Source organism: Mchenga conophoros, linkage group LG1 (assembly GCF_057382185.1).
Source record: "Mchenga conophoros isolate Kocher_MC1m ecotype Shallow Benthic linkage group LG1, M_conophoros_male_GT1.1, whole genome shotgun sequence".
In the NCBI taxonomy this organism is placed as follows: domain Eukaryota; kingdom Metazoa; phylum Chordata; class Actinopteri; order Cichliformes; family Cichlidae; genus Mchenga; species Mchenga conophoros.
This window is the reverse complement of record NC_140526.1, coordinates 27,732,190-27,754,480: the sequence shown is the minus strand read 5'-3', so window position 1 is coordinate 27,754,480 and position 22,291 is coordinate 27,732,190. Positions and strand designations below refer to the sequence as shown.

Below are 22,291 nucleotides of genomic sequence, written 5' to 3'. Positions count from 1 at the left end.
GCCCTGGATACTAAGGCCCTTTATTCAATGTGTGTCAGTTTGATTACTTGTTTGCAAATCTGACTGAAATTGCAATAAGCTAGGGTGCTTTATTTATCCCCACAGATGGGAAATTCCTTTCACACACAACCTTTAACTTAGTATAAAGGAGGAGGTTTCATAGGGATGAGGGAATGGGGAACGGGGCTGGAACAGAGGAGGATTCAGCGCAAATAAGATATACGTGAATCCCAACATAAATGACTCAATATCCTAAAATTGCCAGAGGAATCCTATCATAAAAATAACACTAATCCAATACATCCAGAGAGTGGCACAAAAAAAATAATACCATAAACTTCACATAGAGAGTTGTTAAAACTTTTGAGAGATCCTTGCCATACAAGGTGCAGTATAAGACATATTTTAGCGCAAGTGCTGTTGTTTTTAGCTATTCCAAAGTTGTGTACCTTTACAGGTCACACCAAAACCTGTACGCTTAATTTTGTTTTTTGTTTTTTTACGTGTTATATGTGTTGGAGGCATTACACATTGTGACAAGCATACAAAGTCTTTTGTTAACTCTAAATATACATAACAGAGGCAATATGAAAGATAGATTTTCTTAGCATAGCCTAACTCCAGAGTACTTGTTGATATCTGAGTGCCTGTCCCAGACATGACACAGCTGTAGGCTACAGTTTGCTGTGTGTAGTTTACCTGAGAGCAGTCTGTTCACAGTCATGTACTTTACACAGCTTACAGACAAACTGTCTGTCTGCCCTCTGTCTGTTTTTTTCTTCGGTCAAGTCTAAATACAGACTTGTGGCTCTGCCCCAGCGAAAACAGTCCTGAGCGGCAGGAATGCAGCTTTCAGGCCGGACAGCAGCGGCTCCTCCGTCAGACGTGACGTCGCTGTTTCCCCGCTGAAAAACCAGACTCGACGGAGGAAGTTTTTGTACGAGGGGAGGAAAGAAAGAAAGAAGAAGGGAAAAAAAGAAACCCCCCAAACACCCCCTGCGCCTCTGATCTTCGGAATGTGCGGACATTGGCTCTCCAACGCTGCATCCCGCTGTCGAAATGTTCATCCAGTTGTACCGCTGCGTGGACTCCGCGCCTGTTCTGGCGATTATTTGCGTGACTGTGTTGTTGGCGAAAGGCTGTGTGTGTGTCACTGAAGACGAGGACGATGAAGTCCTGGAGAAAAAACAGCTCCTGGAGTTTTACAGTAAGTTACCAGCTGGTCCCTTAGTAGAAGTTTAATTGCCTACATGATGGGACGCATAACGCATGTAGTAGTTCCCTTTTTTCATATTTCATGAAGATGTTGTTTAACATCAGGGAATTGTGTATGGAGGGGGTGATCTAAAGACTCACCTAAACTCTCCTCAGGTCTGAATAGAGGTCTGTGGACCACAGTTTGAACCCCACAGCTGCACCAGGCTCACATTTCTTGCTGTTTTTTTTCTCAATTCTCCCCCGTGTGTGTGTGTGTGTGTGTGTGTGCATGTGAGCATGCAGTCTGTTTATTATGAGCACAATAGGCCAGTGAGTCATTCGAGTGATAAGCAGTTGGGTTATTCTGGGAAAATGTCAAACATTCACCTTTGCATGTGTGAGACTGCTGATTTTCTCCATCTTTCGCCATCTTACATCCCCGCGTTTTAGAGAGCTTTGCATCATATTGGCATATCCAGCTTCTTAAAGGTGAAGATCTGGGCATGTTTAAACGACGAGTTAGTCATAAATATCTGCAACTTACTGAACTGTAAGGAAAGTTATGAGCAGCAACCACAGTTTGTTTACTTTTGTTCAGATCAGCCCATGTTCTCGTCCAGAATGCAATCAAATACAGTGTGCACATTAAAAACGCAGAGGAAGAATATCTGGACACTGAAAATGCCCTTTTGGTGATGGATGTGCACACCAGCATCTTTTTTTTTAAACCAATTGAGCCATGTAAATTCTCACCGAACAATTTTAGTTATTTGTTTTAGATCCGGTAACATATAATGCTGATTTTCTTTGTCTGTACAAACTAGCAAGATGCAGGAAGAGATGATTCATTCACACTCTTTTCATCTCCGCTGCTTGGAATCATCCTCTCTCTTTGTTTGAGTATCCAGTTACAAAAGACCATGATTTGTTTCTAAACACAAGGCCTTCCTCGAGCTTGAATATTGCTCCGTCAGATATGGAAATGCGGAAAAGCATGTCTTTGTACTTTACTTTTTGATCTCTGAAGCTGAATGCATTCCCTGTTGTTTACGGCACACGTTCACATGAATTGCCCCACATTGCCCCGTTTTCAATCACTTCCTACCAGAGAAAGGTCTGTTTATCCTGGAGAGTGAGCCGCTGAAGCAGTGCATCTCAGCAAATCGCTCGAAACTAGTGCTGGAGGACTGCGAGCGTCCGACGCGCCGCATGCTGTGGAAGTGGGTCTCCCAGCATCGTCTCTTCAATCTGGGCACCAGCGCGTGCCTGGGCCTCAACATTTCCGACTCGACGCAGCCCCTCGGGATGTTCGAGTGCGATGTGTCCCTCCCCGTGCTGTGGTGGCGCTGCAGCGGAAACACGCTGTATGGAGCGTCCCAGTGGAGGGTGACTGTGGTTCGAGGTTTAGTGGCGGTAAAGAAAAACATTTACCATCAGTGGAAGAGGTACAACACTCCCAGAGAGGGTCCCTGCTCATATCCATATGAAGGTAAACAACCCAAAACTTCCTGTGTGCCTTGTCTGCACAAGATATTTCTGACATCAAGTGAAACTTGGCATGTTTTGTTTACAGATATCCACACTTTGTTGGGGAATGCACATGGAATGCCTTGTGCCTTTCCTTTTAAATACAACAACCAATGGTACTCTGAGTGTACTACTGAGGGGCGTGAGGACCACCTTCTGTGGTGCTCAGCCACCTCTCGCTACGATAAAGGCGAAAGATGGGGTTTCTGTCCAGTGCAAGGTAAACCAGACACACAGACGCACCAGTGCAAGAAAGGAAGACAAGTCATCACAGGCCGTTGTTGCTGCGTGCTCATGTTATCTTCGTCACTTTACCTTTGTGCTTATCAGTTTTCATTTGTCTGTTTTTTCATAGTTTCCGGTTGTGAGCACTTCTGGGAGTCAAACCAGGAGTTGCGCGCATGTTACCAGTTCAACCTGTACACTATCCAAACCTGGAGTCAGGCGCTGTCTACCTGCCAGGCCCAAGGTGGAAATTTGCTCAGCATCACCAGCCTGGCAGAGCACAAGTATATCAGAGGTACCGCACATGTTAAAAAAGACACTAAAACTGTTTTTATCTAGGATGAGTGCCACCCAGCGTGGTCTTCTGCTGCTGTAGTGTTGTGCATTCAGAGATGCTCTTCTGCATACCTTTGTTGCAGTTACCTGCGTTACTCTTGCCTTCCTATGAGCTCAAAGCAGTCTTATCATTCTCTGCTGACCTGTGGAATCACAAAGGCATTTTCATCCATACATTCTCGTTAAACTACCTTTCTTCCCCATTTAATTATCCATGTGCACGTCTACATGCATTGAGTCGCTGCCATGTGATTGGCTGATTAGATATTTGCATTAACAAGCAGCTAAACCGGTGTACCTAAAAAAGTGTCCCATGAGTGTATATTCAGTTATGTCCGAAGTGTATTTTAAGAACTACTACAACACTTTTCTGTGTTTGCATCTTGTGGTAGATCGAATGGCGAGCGTTGGGGCGATGGTGTGGACCGGGCTGAACCACATTAAGGATGGGCATGGATGGGGGTGGTCTGACGGAGCCCCTCTGTCACTGGTGAATTTCACCACAGGTACTGACTACTGGTTTATCCAGGACCAAGTGAGAGGGAAATTTAAAAAGTACCCCACATTTTCACTAATGAGAATATTAGAAATGCCTCTCCAACAAAGGCAAAAAAGAAGTCATTTTATCATGAAAATAAAGCATAAAAGACTTATTTTATAAAACCTATGTTATAGAAGTTTCATCTAAAATAGCCTTTTCATCTGATGTACATCGACAGCTCTGTCAGGACTTAAACATCCCTCCATCTTAACACTTTAATGTTTAAATATGTCTAGCTGCAAAACTTTAACTTGTGTAACTGATGAGGAAATAAAGCCAACAAAGCTTTTTTACCATTTGTGCCCGTCAGATCTCCCAGCCAGCCCGCTACAGGACAATAAACAGTGTGGGGTGTACTCAGGATTCGAGGGTCACTGGCAGAGTCTATCCTGTGAATCTGCTCTGCCTTACATCTGCAAGAAGACACCTAACGACACGCGTGGAGCTGAGCCACTAGGTGAGAACATGTTAACGCGCAGGAGACACAAACATATTGGAGACCTCTCTGCATCCTTGGAGGTATCTGTGCTGTGCTGTGCCCTCACATATCTGAACCCCCAAAATCCAGTTTGTTTGAGTTGTGAGGGTAAGACCAGCTGCAGTTCAGCTGGACTCTGGCACATGACTCTATCCATGCCCCGACATGGATCTCAGATGTTTCCACAGCCATAGCTGCATCTGTAAATACTGCTTTTTTAAGTAAGAAATTAAAAAAAAGTATAGGGCAGTGAGAGTGCAAGCCAGGGGAGGAATGTGGACAGGAAACAGTCGTGCTCGAGCTCAGTACAAGGCAGCTGCGTCCAGTGTGAATATGCCCTTAGAACGTGACTGGGCAGCTGCACTGCACCTGGGGGCCGAACCTTTGGCCTTCCTCTGTGTTGCGCTGTTGGCAGCTAGACCAAAAATAATGTCTGCAGCTCTGAATATTCTGGTCTGGCTTATGTCTCCTCTCCCTTTGCAGAGAACTGGCAGTATATCGATACCGAGTGTGCGGATGGCTGGTGGCCTCACAATGGTTTTTGCTACCGAGTGCTGCCAGAAGCAGAAGCGGGAAGCTGGGAGGAGTCTTCTCAGGAATGTCATTCTTACGGGGCAAATCTCACCAGCATCCACTCCTTGTCTGAGGTGGAAATGCTGGTCAACCTCCTGGCTAACTGTAAGGAGTGTTATGCAATCCAGATATTTCGTGCTGTGTTTGTTATCCACCCTAAATGCTAAATTCTGCGGCGTGTGTGTGTGTGTCCTCATATTTGACAGATTCTGGGGGGAGTACAGAGGTGTGGATTGGACTTTGGAAACAGGCGTTATTGCCAGCTGTAGAGTGGTCTGATGGCTCACCAGTAACTCTCACTCTCTGGCACCAGTATCACCCTCTTCATAACCTGACGGATGGAACACTGTGTACCAAAGTGGACAGGAAGGTGGGAAACCCTGTGTTGGTGTAAGAACGCTGCAGTATTTACATTTCTGATTAAGCTGCCCGTTTAAAAAACAAACAAACATCTAATTAAATGAAATGTTAAATATGCCCACTTCTAGCCTTTTATTATTACCAACAGTTGAACAAAGGATATTTCACCCTAATCTATTACCAGGAAAAGTGCCAATCTCATTTTTCAGTAGCTGAATGCATTTCCATCAGACTCCATTAAAGCAGGTTTTAATGGACTCGTGATTAATAAGCTACAGAAATAGCCGCCAATTTATTCTCTGTCAATTAGCTAATAAATTAACCATCTAATTATGTCAGGGTTAATCACTTTATAATGTTTGAATGCATTCATCACGGAACGCATCATCTTTGAACACATCTTTCACAGAGTGGCAACTGGCTGCTAGCGTCATGTGACGAGCGACTGGCTGCTGTGTGCAGAAGAGAGAGCCAGAATGGCGTTCAGCACCACGGAACCTGGGATGAGGGCTGTCCTGAGGTAGGGAAACAAGAATACCCCCAAACACACACAAGTTCAAATGTGCGATTTCTTTGAGCAAGATATAAGAAGTCATCTTTTGGCAATATGTGAGCTTTAAACTTTGTCACATTATATGACGGCATGACACTAAAACGACCTCCGATAAACATTTACTCGCAGCAGGGCAAAGCTGAGAAATCAAAAGAAACATCTACAAGACTTGGGGTTAGAACTGAATCATTATGGTACTTGTCTTTACTTTCAAACATGAAAGTATTGCTTTTTTACAGAAAAAAATAGCTATATAGTGAACATTGTAAAAATTAATATTAATATGTAATATTTAAGTATTTAGATTTTTTTCATTCTGATGAGAAACTTGACACTAAAAAAACAACTTATTTCTAGTTTTTCAGGCATATTGTGTGCTGTGTAGCATTAAAATAGCTCCACAGAGATCAGGACTTGTGTTAGAAAGTGCCACATGTCTGCTGTGGTTCAATTTCTGGGCATTCTGCTCCTTCAAATGCACAATTAGCTGACTCATTCAACCTCTGACGTGTTGTCTGGCATGCATGTTGCTCCTTGACTGTGTTCAAAGGTATATCAGACTCCTGAGTCATCAGGGTGCTTCATGCCCTGAAACAGGAGGCCAGAAATTACCCCGATGACACAGTATCAGTGGACATGCTCGAGTAGTCTGTGAATTTTTCTGACAATATTTAAAGAATCAAAACAAACTAGACAGGAAACAGGAGCGACGGGGGGGGATGTGGGGGTTTTCTCACCTCTTGTCCAAGCATGCTCACCACATTACACACACACGCACACGCACAGGCGTGTATTCTTGCTGATATGCATATTATTACAGTATTATCATGTTAGAACAGATGTAACAGGTGAGTTTTAGCAGTTATGTCAAAAGGATATTTTATTTAACATAACTGGCTTAAGTGCGATTTTTATAAGGCAGAAATATGATTGTTGAGTGCTTTAATAAATAGAATAGAATAGAATTCAACTTTATTGTCATTGCACATGCACAGGTACAGGGCAACGAAATGCAGTCTGCATCCATCCAGAAGTGCTTTAGCCATGATATAGATATATTACAATATATTAGCAATAATATAGATATGTAAGTATATTACAGAAATGGGTCTATTATGGTATGTAGAATTAAGTTCTACAGTTGTAGAATTAAAAATTATCGTATTATACAGAATGATAAAGACATATCGTTTGACTTATTTATCAGCCAGTATTAGTTACACTATATTGCTAAAAGAAGCAGTCTGCGTGTTGGACCAAAGAATTGATTGTGGACTTCAGGCGGACCAGGAAACCCTTGACCCCTGTTTCAATCCAGGGGTCGATGTGGACATTGTAGAGGACTATAAATACCTCAGATTACACATAGATAATAAACTGGACTGGGTTAAAAACACCACTGCGCTCTACTGGAAGGGCCAGAGTCGTCTCTATTTTCGGAGGCGGCTGAGGTCTTTTAACATCTGTCTGACAATGCTCAGGATTTTTTACAAGTCAGTTGTGGTCAGTGCTGTCCTCTATGCTGGTGCATGCTGGGCCAGCAGGTTGAGGGTTGCAAATGCCAACAGACTCGATAAACTTATCTACAAGGCCAGTAATCTTGTGGGGACGGAGCTAGACTCCCTTAAGGTGGTGTTGGAGATCCGGATGTTGTCCAAGATAAGGACAATGCTGGATAATGCCTCCCACCTTCTCCATGACGTGCTGGCCAGTCACAGGAGAACATTCAGTGAAAGACTGAAATGACCCAAACGACCAAAGAACAACACAGGAAATCAATCCTGCCCATCTAATCCACACTACAGAGTGCAATAGTTACATCCTTTTGCACACGCTCTACAGTAAAATAGCAAATCACAAGTTTTACAGGTTAGAGTAAAATGTCAATCATATATATTTCATCTGTGTGACTGTAACCACATAATTTCATTAGGGATTAATAAAATATTGTGATTCTGATGATTGATGAGAGCAGAGTCAGGCAAAGCATAAACAACTAATCTACAACTTGTAACAATTAAACTAGATTATTTTTAAACTGCTCTGTCGTCTTATCTTAGCAAGGACTCATAAATAGCAACACATAACAAATGGTAGGAAAATCTATTTATGTTTCATGTGTCTGAAAGAAAAAGATATCGGCTGACATATTGTCTTCTTATGTCACCAAATATCTATATCGGTTTTGAAATTAGTCAGTCACCCTATCTATCTCTGAGTGATCAGTGCCACCTTTCAGTTCCTCGAAGGCTACAGACACATTTCAGTTGTTCACTTTTAAATGATTTAGTTTGTAAAACGCCTTCATTTGTGTGCACAAGCTTAATTTTTGGAGATTATAGAGAAAATAGTAACTGTAGCACTATTTGGCTGAAATGATGTTTTCACAGAAGAAGCATCTCAAATTCTGCCTGTGCTGACTGATCTGTTAATAAAATCTTCATTTTTTTTCTAAACCCTGAATGTATTGTCCGTGTGTAATAACCGTATATGTAACTACAGCAACCGATCGAGCATGATAATTAGAGATTACAGCCTCTGCGGTAAAACCAAAGATCAGTTCCAAGCACCAAAACAATAACTGCAACGTTTTTTCCAGTCTTGTGTTTTGGAAAACCTAATTTTTCTTTTTTTGGTTAACAGTAGCGGCTTCGAGTGTGGTCTTCTGCTGCTGTAGCCCATCTGTTTCAACTTTCTATGATGTGTAGCAAGTACAGAGATGGTCTTCTGCATACTTTGGTTGTAACGAGCGTTTGTTTGAGTTACTTTTGCTTTCTTACCAGCTCAAAGCAGCCTGGGAATTCTCATCTGACCTCTAACATCAACAAAGCATTTTCTCCCAGAAAACTGCTGCTCGCTGGATATTTTCTCTTTTTTTCTGGACCGTTCTATGTAAACCATGGAAATGGTTGTGTGGGAAAAAACCCAGCAGATCAGCAGTTTCTGAAATACTCAAACCAGCCCATCTGGCACAAACAACCATGCCACGTTTAAAGTCACTTAAATCACCTTTTCTCTCTACTGTGTTGCTCAGTTTGAATTCTGCAGGTCATTGTGACCATGTCCACAGGACTAAATACACTGAGTTGCATTTAGAGTTTTGCATTAATGAGCAGTTGAGGAGGTTTGTCTAATAAAGTGGAACGGGACTATATGTGTGAAACTGTCATACTTTTACTTACATTACCATAACAGAAAAGTATAGAAAGCCATATTCTGTTGCAGTCTGTACTGAGGTCCTGACCACTCGTGTCTACACGTCAGGGATCATTATTCACTATAAGTAAATAATAGCTGCTGTGCCATGTGCTTAAATATACCTTTCAGCTTTCTGTCTCAGAAAATCCCGTTGCTTTATAAGAGCTGCCTCGATTTAATAAAGATGGGGGAAAAGACTCCTACAAACAGCTGTAGGCAACAACCAAAATGTCAGCTCCTGTTAAGCTTCTGGCTAAACCTGGATTCGAATCAGTGGCATGAGGGGATGATTGTTCAGCCTCATTAATCTAACCTGTTACGGCACCAGGGACATTTCAGCGAGTAATAGATGGAAAGCTGTAGAGCAAAGCACATGAGGCAAAACCCGACAATCTGTAAATAGAAGCACCATGCATATTTACCTCTATCGCTGCTCTTTAAGATAAGATAAGATAAGATAAGATAAGATAAGATAACCTTTATTAGTCCCACACGTGGGAAATTTGTTTTGTCACAGCAGGAAGTGGACAGTGCAAAAGTTATGACGCAAAAATTAGAATACAATAAGAATAAATACAGTACACAGCTGTACAGAATAGAATAAAATAAAATACTATATACAGTAGAATAAAATAGAATAAAAATATACAATAAGATAAAAATAGAATACGAATGCTATATACATCTGAGTAAAAATACAACGATGCCAGAAAAGATTATTGCACTTAGTGTTATTGCACATGTGTGGATGTGTGTGTTTGTTCAGTTAAAGTCTTTGTTGTGGAGTCTGACAGCAGTGGGGAGGAAAGACCTGCGAAATCTCTCCGTCCCACACCGTGGGTGCCGCAGTCTCCCACTGAAGGAGCTGCTCAGTGCTGTCACAGTCTGCTGCATGGGGTGGGAGACGTTGTCCAACAGGGATGACAGCTTAGCCGCCATTCTCCTGTCACTCACCACCTCCACTGGGTCCAGAGGGCATCCTAGAACAGAGCTTTAGATAGTTTATTGAACAGGAGTGCTGAAATGTGAACAATGATGACGAAAGGCAAAACCTGTCTAACCTATAAATCCGATTTTTCTTATTTTGGAGTTAAGCAGTGAGAGAGAGCCTGATAACGGGTGTTTTTGTGGGGGTGGTTTTAGGGCTGGAAGAAGCACGGCCATTCCTGTTACATGGTGACAGGTCAAGAACAGAGCTACGAAGATGCCCTGATGGGGTATTACTGCAAGGGTTCTCTTCTCACTGTGGAAAACAGGTGATTTATCAATTCATTTTTGAATTTGTCATTTTAAGTTTTTACTCACATTTTGCCATTCTTCTTACTTTTCTCCTCTCTTGCTCCACCTGCTGGCAGGTTTGAGCAGGCATTTGTCAACAGTCTGCTGAGTGAAAGTGGGGCCAAAAGTAGCATGTATTACTGGATTGGTCTCAGGGACCAAGACCAGGGGAGGAAGGGAGAGTACAGATGGCTTCATCATAACGGCTCCTCTCTGCCTCTCACCTTCACAAACTGGAATAAGCACCAGCCAGGTAGCCCAGTGTTTGGAAATGTTTGTTTTTTAATTTGACATTAGTAATACAATCGGATTCGTAAACTTTTTCACTCTTTTTTTTAATACTCCTACATCTTCTGCTTTCACTAGTCAGCACCGGTGGCTGTGTCGCTATGTCAGGAGGACCTGCTCTGGGCCGCTGGGAGGTGAAAGACTGCAAGGTTCACAAGGCCTTGGCTGTGTGTAAGCAGAACATCAGGAGCTACCATGATGTTCAGCTGCCAGAGCATCACATTGATGCCTACGCCCCGTGCCCCCCAGGGTGGGAATCAAACTCTGGGCTGCTCCACTGCTTTAAGGTTAGATTATCCTCCTATTTTTTTATAACACTAAACAAATCACCATGCACTCTATCTGATGTGGATATTTGCTTTTTTGTTTTGTTTATCACGCTAAGGATCACTGGGGACGGTGTCCTATCCCATCATGCACTATGCAACAGGCAGGGCTACCTGGGGTCTCACACATTCACACTGACAGGCAATTTATTTTCCTGATTTCCAATTTCAACCAGCTCTACATTTAATAGTTATTTTCATTATCAGTTAAAACGTCTCCTATAGTATCTGTTTACTCCAGTTTACAGCTGCAAGATATTTACTTCAATACAATAGACAGATCCTAAAAGACATTTTAGGGTCTAGAGCTTATTAACTGTCTGTCGCTTGACTAATGAGTCGATCAGCTTACTATCCCAGCTCTGAAAATGCATCTCAGTGTGTGTTTGTTTGATCAGTACTGCACTCCCACACTGGTTTTATTGAAAACCCATCCCCCGGATGGCTATAATTTTGCTGTTGCCTGCCTTCTATGAACATCTTCTTTGAGCTGTTCCCTTATAAACGAGGGATCGCGGCATATTTGATTTAACACATGTTTACACCACGCTGCCCTTCTGAAGCAATTCACAGCAGGATCAGTGTCCCCCCCACCCCGGTCTCAAACTGGAACCTTTAGGAAGTTAGGCAGATGTGTAAACCACTTGTCTATCCCCGCCATACATCATGATTGCTAATAGGATTGATGTTTTGATATGTTTCCTCTCTTTCTTGTTTATAGAAAAAGGTGTGGAATAGCTGAAAAAATAGTTAAAATGCAGCACATCTTACTATAAAACTGACGCAGCGCTACAAATCAAAAGCGGGATGGAATAAACCATTATTTTTAGACATAACACCCCACTGCCAAATTGTACCCCAGCTATCAGCATGTTTCCGAGCAACGAGCACATAATGGGATACATTTCTGTTCTTTGGACCCTGTAACCCTCAGCTGACTCCAAGTGTTGCTCTTCCAGGTGTTCCACAGTGAGAAAGTCCTGATGAAGCGCTCCTGGGTGGAAGCAGACTTCTTCTGTCAGGCCCTCGGGGCTCAGCTGGCCAGTTTCCAACACTATGAGGAGCAGGTGTTTGTTAAACAGCTCCTCAGTACCATGTTTGAAGGGTTGGTACTCATCAGTACAGGAATGTTATGGGACGAGATGATTTTGTTTTATGTGCTTGGAGGAGTGAATATAGAGTTTAATTATTTGGTTTTGGAGAGCAGATGTCCACCTTTTTTATGGTGTTAGTTTTTTAGTTGTGTGTAGGAGACTTAGATTTGAAAAGTTATTTAACGCAGCAATCTCGATATCAAGAACAAGGACAAGGTGACCGCAGATTCTGAAGTTACATCAGGGCGTCTTCATTTCCAGATAAGACTGATTTAACTCTCTGACGCATATTTCTCAGATTCACGTAAGAAAGACGTCACTCAAATTAGAGATAATTAATCTCAGGATGTCTTTGGGGTCACTTTGACTTTTTTTTTGGTTCATGTTTTCTTAAAAATATGTTTTACATTAAGCTTAAAAAATGTGCAGACACAAGTTGTAAAATGAGTTTCTCATGTAGATCAGAGCAGGCCAGGACTTTGAAGCCCTGAAGTCATACATTTGTCTATTTTTACATGTAAACGGAAAAACAGTCATCAGGTTCTCATGTTTGTTTTGTGGCAGCAGCTCGGAAATATAAACATGAAACAAATGGTCAGCCAATGCAGTGTTGCTAAGGGGGTGGGCTATGACTTCATTTCTAGGTCTTGGGAAAAAAACGAATCAAGGTTTATTTTGTATGACTGCAGAGGATGAAACCAAAAAGAAATTAACACATTCAAGTCCATTTTACAATCTCAGTTTAAAATAGCACACAGCTGTCAATCTGATCATTACAAAAAACATACTTATCTATTTTATATAAATGTTTTTATTGATGTATATAAATGTTCCCCTCACATATTTGTTAGTTTTTCTTACATGAACAGATACAATAATACACACACACACACACACACACACACACACACACACACACACACACACACACACACACACACACGCTTATATAAAATTGAGAAAAACAAACAAAACAAAACAAAAACTAAGATATTAATCAGCTGGTAGAACGTTTAATTACTTGCAATAGTTTACGAAGGGGCCCCAGATACGATAAAATTCTCTGTATTTGCCCTTCGCCACAAGGCCTATCTTTTGCAATTTAAAAAATGACATCACATCTCTAAACCAAAAGGAAACTGAAGGTTTCCTTTGAAGATTTCCAAAGGAGTAAGATGCAACGTCTAGCCAAAAGTGATGTAAAGGCTAATATTTTGAAGTGTGTAGGGTCGGTTAGACCAGTGTTGACTGGAAGCCCAAAAACAGCTAGAAAAGGGTCCGTGCAGATTTGGGTCCCAAGAGCCTTGGAAAGAATAACTGACTCCAGAAGCCATGGAGTCTTGGGGACAGAAAGAACATGTGACCTAGGTCACATGGGCTGGCATGACATCTCTCACACTGATCCATCACTTGTGGGTAAATCTCAGAAAGACGAGACTTTGAATAGTAAACCCTGTAGCACTTATCTATTTTGATGTATATATACAGTTTTGTTTTGCACAGCAAAGACTTTGATGGGTTTTGAGGATTTTAATTGAAGATCATTTGTAGACGGAGGATCTTTCACTTCTAGGAGAACTGCCTGGCTCTGTGGCAACAAACTGCACAATCCAAATAAGATGGAAATGATGAGATTAAATCTACAGCTAAATCCAAAATATAAAACAAGGGAAACTGTTTCTCCTCACAAAGGCTAGACAGTCTTCCAAGGGGTGATGGGAGGAAAATCATTGCCGAATATCCGAGTCCTAAAAGGTTAGAAGACCCGTTTATCTGTGGCTGTGTTTGTACTGTGCTTCTCTTTTTTCAGAACAGAGGTTCGTCGGTTCTGGGTGGGTTTAAACAAGAGAGACCCTGAATATGCCGGAGCTTGGGAGTGGTCTGATGGTTCTCCTGTGAGTACACAGAGACATTCACGGAGTGTCCTGGTGACCCATCAACGCTCCGTGGAGTGTTACAGATTTGTCTTTGTGCAGGTGGTGATGTCGTTCATTGATGATAAGAGCGAGGAGGATGACAGGAGGGACTGTGCTGCGTACAGTGACCTGACCAACACGTTCATGCCGCAGCTGTGCGACTCCAAACATGAGTGGATCTGTAAGCTTTCCAGAGGTAAACACGCACAAACACATTCACCTGCACTATCTACACACACATGCTGCTTATACACACATCAGGACTGCATCATTTACCAAACTCTGTTTTACATTGCAGGTGATAAACTGAACAAACCCTACTGGTACACTGAGCGTAAGTAAAGATTGTCTTTAGTTTCAACATTTGGGAACTTCATAGAGGGTTTCCTTTGTGTGTCTACAGTCTGCTGCTGGGTACGACTACATCATTATCATGTGACCTGCTAGATTAAAAAAAAAGTTTTGAGAGAAAGTGCTAACCGACCATTTAATGAGCATAAAATCCAGCTCTGGTAGCAGGCTAAGCCAGAGCCACTTTTTCTATATTTGTGTCATAGCCAGGAGTTTGTCTATATGTAGTCCTATCTTATTACGTGAATTTGTGTCCTGTTTCTGTGCTTGTCCTCGGCCACAGAGAGCGAGCCCTGGGTGTTTTACCGTGGAGCTGAGTACCTGCTGGCCAAGCAGCCCTTTGACTGGCAAGCTGTCTCTCTGGCATGTCAGATGATGGGAGCCTATCTGCTGTCCATTCACTCCAAAGAGGAGCTCAACTTTGTCAAGGAACGCTTGCGGCGGGTCTGTTACTGCCGCTGCTCATAGACATGGATTCTACTTTAAATCTTTAAATTCACAACCTGTTAAATTCAATTCAATTCACTTTTGTTTATCTAGCAAAAATCACAAAAACATATTGCAAGATAAAGACCCGACAATAATAAAGATCATCAAATGACCCCCTATGAGCAAGCACTGGGTGACAGTGGGAAGGAAAAACTCACTCAGACAGAACCAGGCTCAGGGAGGGGCGGGGCCATCGCAGGCTCGGGGAGAAAGACGGGACAAAATAATGAGATTCCACAGAAATCAGTTTTTATAATCACTTTGAGGTGGTAACAGAATTTATTTCCAGATTACTTGTTAGCATTTTATTTATTAGCATTTGTTTCTAACATTAATTGTATTATAATAGTATTTGATGCAATTAGTTAAAATATTACACAATTTCTTCTTTATTATATTCTAATTCCTACCACTTTAATAATTTAATTTAAATGTAATCAAATGGAAAATTATTCAATAATTTATTGAATACATACATAAATACAGTAAATATATATAAAAAATGTATTTTGATCATTTTAATACTCCTGATGAAGCTCGAATGGGCTAAAAAGTTGATTGTATTAAATTGTTTTTTGCCCCTGCATCACACCTGACCCTCAGTATACATTTTGCATCAGATAATTTTAATTTGACAATTTTTTTTAACAAAGTGGCATCAGCTGTTGTTGTTATTTTTTAATTATTGTTATTAAATTTTATTTATTGAAGTTGCAGGTCTAACATATCCCCACTACAGAACATGAAAGACAGACAGACTGTGTCGCTATTGTTGACTTCCAAACTTTGTTGGGCTTTTATAGCCACAGTAACCAGATAAAATTGAAAGTATTCAGTTAAATAAATCCACAATACATTAATATTGTAAAGCTACAATAAATACACATTAGCTGCAGAGAAACAAAAAAGCAAAACTGTTAGGAAATACAAAAAAAGGAAATACATTTTTATTTTATTTTGATGATTATGATGCTTTAGTATAATTAATTAAAATGGCTGCAGCTCTAAATGTGCTTTTAGCACTAACCTTTGACCTGAACTGTGAAAGATGTAATATTTGTGACTGGTGTTACTTTATTTCACAGATGGCAGGCCTTAATGGAGAATGCTGATTGTCCATATTTAGATCAGCGATGTGGTATTTCACAGCTACCGTTCACCATGCTCCTAGCATCTCTAGCACTCTCTTGACTTTGGATGAATCTACAAGGAGGCTCCAGGGCTAGATTTTTTTAAACAGTTGAAATGTAATTTAAGAAAACAGAAATGAATGAAACTCAGAGCAAAGTGGTTTATATTTCTTTAAGATGTGTTTTCAATGATTTCTAATGTTAAACACTATTAATTCTCTTAGGATTAATGGTCCAGCTGAGTAATCCTACTTCCTAATTGCAGTGATTTCAGTGAAATCAGGACCTTTTGAGGCATTTTCTTGTTTTCAGAGATCCAGACAAACAAGCCAAATGAATGCGCTTAATCACAGAGGTTTGTCTCCATTGAATGGGCCACTACATCCATTCTTCAAACAGTTTACGCACACACTGATTGTACAAGCATGAACACAATGGATTTCCTGACTCGAGTGTTTACAGACGCATAGAGACAAGCTAAAATGCGCCTCATATGTGGACCCTTTAATGCTCGAGCGCTCCCAAAAAGCCTTTTGGATCGGACTAAAGAAGTCTCTTGTGGCGTCGAGGCTTGTGAGAGGATAATGAGAACAAAACAAGGCAGTGAAAGAGGCCAAGAACAGACTAAGCAGGGTGCCTGAAAGGCCCCTCATGTCAGGAGCTCTGAAAAGCCAATCTTCCGGCCTGGTGAAGGATGGCTCGCAAGTTTTCTTTGTCATTTATTTTCTGTTTACTGTGTCTCTTCAGCTCTCGCTGGGCCCGACTGAGTGGTGGATTGGCCTGTCCATTGGTCCGCCTGGACAGGAGGTCAGGTGTGTGGGGATTTTTTTTTGGAGCTTGTATCCCGTTTCTGTTACTGTGAGTGAAAAAATGCTGATGTTATTTTATGAATGTCAGACGTGATTTATAAAATGCAGGTCTTTCGAAGGCCTGTGCGTAAAGGTGTGGTGTTCTGTTTCAGTTTGTGAAACTTGTAAAAGCGAGCAAGAGGAAATGAACTCACGCTGCAAACTATTGCAGATTTGGTGAAATGGGCCTTACATGACTAAGGAAAAGCAGCATAAACAACTGGCCTTTAAAGTGGGGGGAGGGACATAAAGTGGGTGAAAGACAGTGGAAAAAACAGAAAAAAGCTCATTTTTTTAAAATAAAAAAACTTAAACAGAAGTTGGAAAAAGTCACAAAATTGCAAAATATTTCAAACATTAATAAATTAGAATTGTGAATAAAATTTAAAGCTAATCTTCACTGTCCATCACTTAAGTCTCTACTTAAACTACTTCTAGTCACTTACATAAAGTGACTAGAATAGCTGCAGTGAAATCATCTGTGTGGTCTCATGAGGAGACAGTAACATAAAGAACACGTTTCCATCAGTAACAACATCATCTCTTTAAGTTGATGTTTTGACGTGGAGAAAATCACTGCGTTCGTACCTCAATACTGCATTTTCTTTTTCTAATTTTGGGTTACAATTTGTCCAACATTTACATGGAAACATGACCGATATCGAGGCTCACAGCTGCAGCTTCAGGCGTTTGAGGTACGGTGGCTCACAGCACAGTTTGTAATGGGCAAATCTACTCCAGTTCACTTGTATGAGCATGACTGCATTTACATATTGGCCAGCAGTTGTTAATGTTAGCTTTAAAGCCAATTATATTAAGTATGAAAACAGCAGCAGTGAAACCCTGTCAGTCACAGGTAATGAGGTGGAGGTTAGTGCCAATGAAAAATGGGGTTATTAAGGTGAGAGCACTCAGGCGTGTAACAATCCTCATTAACAATTTTTTTTTCATGTATTCATTTGCAGGTGGAGTGACAAGACTACAGTAGACTTTCAGAAATTTGATGAAGTGGCTGTTGGCGATGATCTTCGGAGAAGAAGGGCGTGTGTCACCATGTCTTCTTCGTCAGGTAAGCGCGTGCACATGGAAACGCTCGCCCTCGTTTGCGTGTATTACCCTATGCCAGCGCTGAGATCTGCTCTGCACGTTGCAGGGAAGTGGGCACTGAGCAGATGCAGTGATCTCCATGGATACGTGTGCAAGAGAGAAACTGTATCTGTGGTGGAGACCCCCCGGGAACCGCACTACATTGGACGATGCCCGGAGAAATGGCTATACTTTGGACACAAGGTTCAGATAAACGCTTGTTGTCTGTGAAGGTTCTCAGTCATCCAGGTCATCGTAGTCTAAGGAGCTTGGAAAGAAAAGCGTCTGGACTTCTTTAAGTTGCTTGAAGACGTTTCCCTTCTCATCTGAGAAGCTTCTTCAGGTCTAAGAGTCAAATGGTGGAGAGTCCCAGATTTAAACCCAGTGGGAGTGACCCCCCAAAGAGGGACAAAGGATCCCCTGATGATCCTCTACCTAATCACATGAGCCAAGGTGTGAAAACGGGTGTGGGTCACAATCAGCCATGGTGTCGGGTGAGCTCATTGTGAAACCTGGCCCCACACTATCATGTGATTTCCTGAGGTCAGATTGCCCAGGGCGTGAGTGGGCGTTAGCAACACGCTCAGACAAAAACTGGTTCACCCAAAATACAAAACTCCAAAACATAAACTTAACAATGTGGTGTATGCTGTACAGTGCAGCGAGGAATGCCCAGACCTCTACATTGGAGAGACCAAACAGCCACTTCACAAGCGCATGGCACAACATAGAAGAGCCACCTCCACAGGACAAGACTCAGCAGTTCATCTGCATCTAAAGGACAAAGGTCACTCTTTCGAGGATGCCAGTGTTCACATTTTGGACAGAGAGGACAGATGGTTTGAAAGAGGAGTGAAAGAAGCCATCTATGTCCACTGTGAGCGACCATCTTTGAACAGAGGCGGGGGTTTACGACACCAACTCTCTGCCATCTATAATCCAGTTTTGAGATCCCTTCCCAGACGCCTTAACACCCACTCACACCCTGGGCCATCTGACCTCAGGAAATCACATGATAGGGTGGGGCCAGGTTTCACAATGAGCTCACCCGAAACCCTGGCTGAAATCTGGGACTCTCCACCCTTTGACTCTTAGAAATGAAGAAGCTTCTCAGATGAGAGGTGAAACGTCTTCAAGCAACTTAAAGAAGTCCAGACGCTTTTCTTTCCAAGCTCCTTATAAACACTTGTTCACACACATGCACGCATATATTCAAATACAGATAATGAGACATTTGCATTAGTCTGTGGTAACTCTCCTAATCTGGTGATTCGTGCAAGGACACTGCAGCTCTCTAAGCTTGTTAAGTTGGCATATCTTTAATAGCAGCAGCTCATAATGTGTGCATATGTGCGCTTTTATTAATGCTGTTGTCAGCAACTAAAATTTTAGATATATATCTATAATACTTTTGTGCAGTGTCATACCTAAAATACATTATATCTTCACGTGCAACATTGTAATTTTTAGTTTATCCCACCAGATGAATTTATGCCACAGTCAATTGCTGCTCCTCATGCTGGTCAGGACTGAATCAAACTTGCACACAGCGATTGCCTAATGCGAGGATATCAGAGCCATTTATATGAGGGACCACACACAGCGGGCTATGATCTTAAGTGGGCCGGACCAGTAAAAATCCCCTTTCTGTCAGTATAAATAACTAGCTACATATTTAATCCCTGCAATAGGTCAGTATAAGAAAAAGAAGTGCAATTTCAACAGTTTAACCACATGTTTAAAAAAGCAACCAAAGCAATCTGTCAGCATGACTGTCAGGGCTTCAATTCTTAAAATAAATATTTAAAATTACAGAAAAAACTTCTGGTAGCTCATTGCCCAGACTCTTCTGTTATTATAAAGCTGGAAGTTTTTGTTAATTCACAAAACTTTTCTATTTTATTTATTTATTGTACTGTGGACACATTGTAAAAAAAACCCCCAGAAATATCTATTGTGGATAGATTATATTCAAATATAGATTTATGAAAATACAGTTAAATGTCCAAAGTCTTTTCCCTCCTTCACATTTCCCAAAGATGTCCAGTGGGTTGGGTTGGAGTATTGGCCGATTCTGACCCCCGGGCCTAATGTTTGACACCCATGGCCTTTCACAGCTTTCCCCTTTTCACAAAGATGAGAAGGTGAATACTTGCAAGATAACTTCCCAAAAACCTGCAGCTGCACTTTAGCCACTTCTCTACAAATGCATTTCGTTTACTAGAAGAGCTCACAGATGCTGGCAGGGATACCAAAACCAAATGTGTGCAAGTATTTCCCACAAGTAGCCTAAACACCTTCGAACACCGAGTAAAAACCGCTACAGCGAACATGAAAGGCAGGAAATAATAGTCGCTCTTTTCAGTAAATCATCTGCTTTGGCAGTTACTGCCTCTCAAAGCAAACCTGCTGTCACCGCCCTAATCACAGAGGAACCGGGCAATCTGCCAGTTCAGTCACCTCAGCAATCTGTAACTGTTCACTGTTAAGTAATATGTACAGTATATCTTATTAATAAACTGTGTTAGGTGTGTAGGAAATAAAATGTTTGCATCTGTTGACAATCTGTGTATTGCACACTACTCGACACTGCTACCACATTATTATTACGAAGAGCAAACTGCGCAAAAGTGGCTCATTTTACCGTCTGTGCTTCCTCTAAATTCCCAGCTGCATTTGGGTTTAAAGTAGGATGTTTGTGTTTCCATTCACTGTTTCTGGACTGTTGTGTTTTTAAAGAGCAGCTTCCCCCCACCCCCCACCCTGACAGCACTCGAGCTGCATCAACCTCACAAGAACCAGCACATGCTCACATGAAGCCATATCAATCGATGATGAATGATTGTTTAAATTGTGGATTTTTTGGCATCATCGAAACGATTATTTTGAAATAAATGCAATAGGAAAAATTCTGGTAAAGACTTGACACAGGATCTGAGAGATGCATCTGACCCTTCAGTTCATCCATCTACTTTTCACTGAAGCTTCAGCAGAAATGTTATCAGTGGAAGGGTGGCTGTCAAGAAGCCATTCCTAAGGAAGGGAAACATGGAGAAAAGGCTGAGGTATGCCAGATTACACAAGAACTGGACTGATGAAGTGAATCCAAATTTCAGTGTTTACACAGAAGATCAGGAGAGGTACAACATCTGTAACATCTGGTGGCATCTGTAAAACACGGTGGAGACTGGACTGGATTTCAGACAGGGATGTTGGGAATGTTGTCAAAATTAATGCAATTATGAAGGCAGAAAAGTAGCGTTGGAGTTTGATCCAACATCTAATGCCATTTGGAAAGTATCTAATTGTTGCCTTTCTTATTTTTTTTTGCCTTATATGCTATAATTCCATGTATGTTTATGCATTTAAAAAATTGCTGCAATTATTTCCTACTTTCCTCGAAAACTCCAAAAAAATGAGAGGTGAGAGAGGCTTAAGACTTTTGCACAGTACTAGAAGGGAGAGAAACACGATAATAACAAAGAGACTCAACCTTTTGGTTCATAGTTAATGGGGCTTGAACTCCTTAGTCAGAGAAACCTTAACTGCTTTCAAAATACAACAGAGACGCTGTCATTTCCTCGTGTAACGCGACCAGATTTCTCTCAAATTGAATCAAGAAGCAGAGCTCTTGTTGCTGAAACTTTCCCTTTTTGTTAACCAGTAACATTGTGGTTGCATTACCTCCTCCCTCCTACATGCTTTGACTTCTGTATCTTTGAGTCGTGCACACTCCAAACAACAGTCCTGTCAGTGATCTGGGATTTGCATTCATGTTTTGTGTGTGTGGTTGTGTGTGTTGGCAGTGTCTCCTGCTTCACCTCCCTACCAGTCCAAAAGAGGGAAAGAGTTGGAAAGATGCCCAGTCCATCTGCTCTTCTTTTCAAGGCTCGCTAGTTGCCATAGAAGATGAGATTGAACAAGGTAGAGTCTTAGTGAACTGCACAACCATGCGTCAATGATTCGCTGCACAATCACTGCCTGAGAAGACAAACAGCTTTATTTCCACTTTTTTTCCTGTCATGTCATCATTTCTGTAGCCTTCATCACCATGTTTCTCCAGGGAAGCGCTGTAGGTGTGTGGATTGGGTTGAGAGATGAGGACACCATGAAATGGACCAATGGGAGGCCAGTCAGCTACACCAACTGGTCTCCAGTAGAACCAAAGAACCCTCTCAATGTAAGCTGTAGAAAATACCTGAAGTTCACTTTATTAACTGCTAGAACTGCTAGCATATTCTTAATATATGAGCTTGTGACTGTGTGAATATGTAGGAAGTACCTTGCTTTTTGTCCTGTGAGAGCTTAGTACATCCAAGTTACAGTCATTTTATATTAGATAAGGAGAAATAGCACCTCCCACTGCTGTAAAACTGGCCCTTCCAGTGCAGAGATTTGAAGGAAGGCACAGATGATTTGGGCATGTGCAGAGGAAGGATAGCGGAGAAAGGATGTTGAATATGGAGCTGCCAGCCAATTAGGAAAGGAGGAAAACCA

The 22,291-nt window shown here is 41.6% G+C and overlaps 1 protein-coding gene across 4 annotated transcripts in view; it reads left to right on the top strand.

The window, feature by feature from the left end:
* Positions 1–318: 318 nt before the first annotated feature.
* pla2r1 (phospholipase A2 receptor 1) overlaps positions 319–22,291 on the top strand; it is a 31,826-nt gene continuing 9,853 nt past the window's right edge. Inside the window, exons 1-22 of one of the 4 annotated variants that reach the window (XM_085272582.1) lie at positions 326–1,207; positions 2,306–2,686; positions 2,771–2,944; positions 3,080–3,244; positions 3,678–3,791; positions 4,137–4,283; positions 4,788–4,982; positions 5,084–5,247; positions 5,647–5,757; positions 10,132–10,244; positions 10,344–10,519; positions 10,633–10,841; positions 11,840–11,985; positions 13,785–13,869; positions 13,951–14,086; positions 14,189–14,224; positions 14,525–14,685; positions 16,608–16,672; positions 17,674–17,777; positions 17,862–17,998; positions 21,601–21,718; positions 21,835–21,974. In XM_085272582.1, the coding sequence (XP_085128708.1) occupies positions 1,060–1,207; positions 2,306–2,686; positions 2,771–2,944; positions 3,080–3,244; positions 3,678–3,791; positions 4,137–4,283; positions 4,788–4,982; positions 5,084–5,247; positions 5,647–5,757; positions 10,132–10,244; positions 10,344–10,519; positions 10,633–10,841; positions 11,840–11,985; positions 13,785–13,869; positions 13,951–14,086; positions 14,189–14,224; positions 14,525–14,685; positions 16,608–16,672; positions 17,674–17,777; positions 17,862–17,998; positions 21,601–21,718; positions 21,835–21,974 (3,225 nt within the window). In that variant the 5' untranslated portion in view covers positions 326–1,059. Of the gene's footprint in view, positions 1,208–2,305; positions 2,687–2,770; positions 3,245–3,677; positions 3,792–4,136; positions 4,284–4,787; positions 4,983–5,083; positions 5,248–5,646; positions 5,758–10,131; positions 10,245–10,343; positions 10,520–10,632; positions 10,842–11,839; positions 11,986–13,784; positions 13,870–13,950; positions 14,087–14,188; positions 14,225–14,524; positions 14,686–16,607; positions 16,673–17,673; positions 17,778–17,861; positions 17,999–21,600; positions 21,719–21,834; positions 21,975–22,291 lie in introns of all 4 variants that reach the window. The other 3 variants (XM_085272593.1, XM_085272572.1, XM_085272587.1) reach the window with 3 other exon arrangements.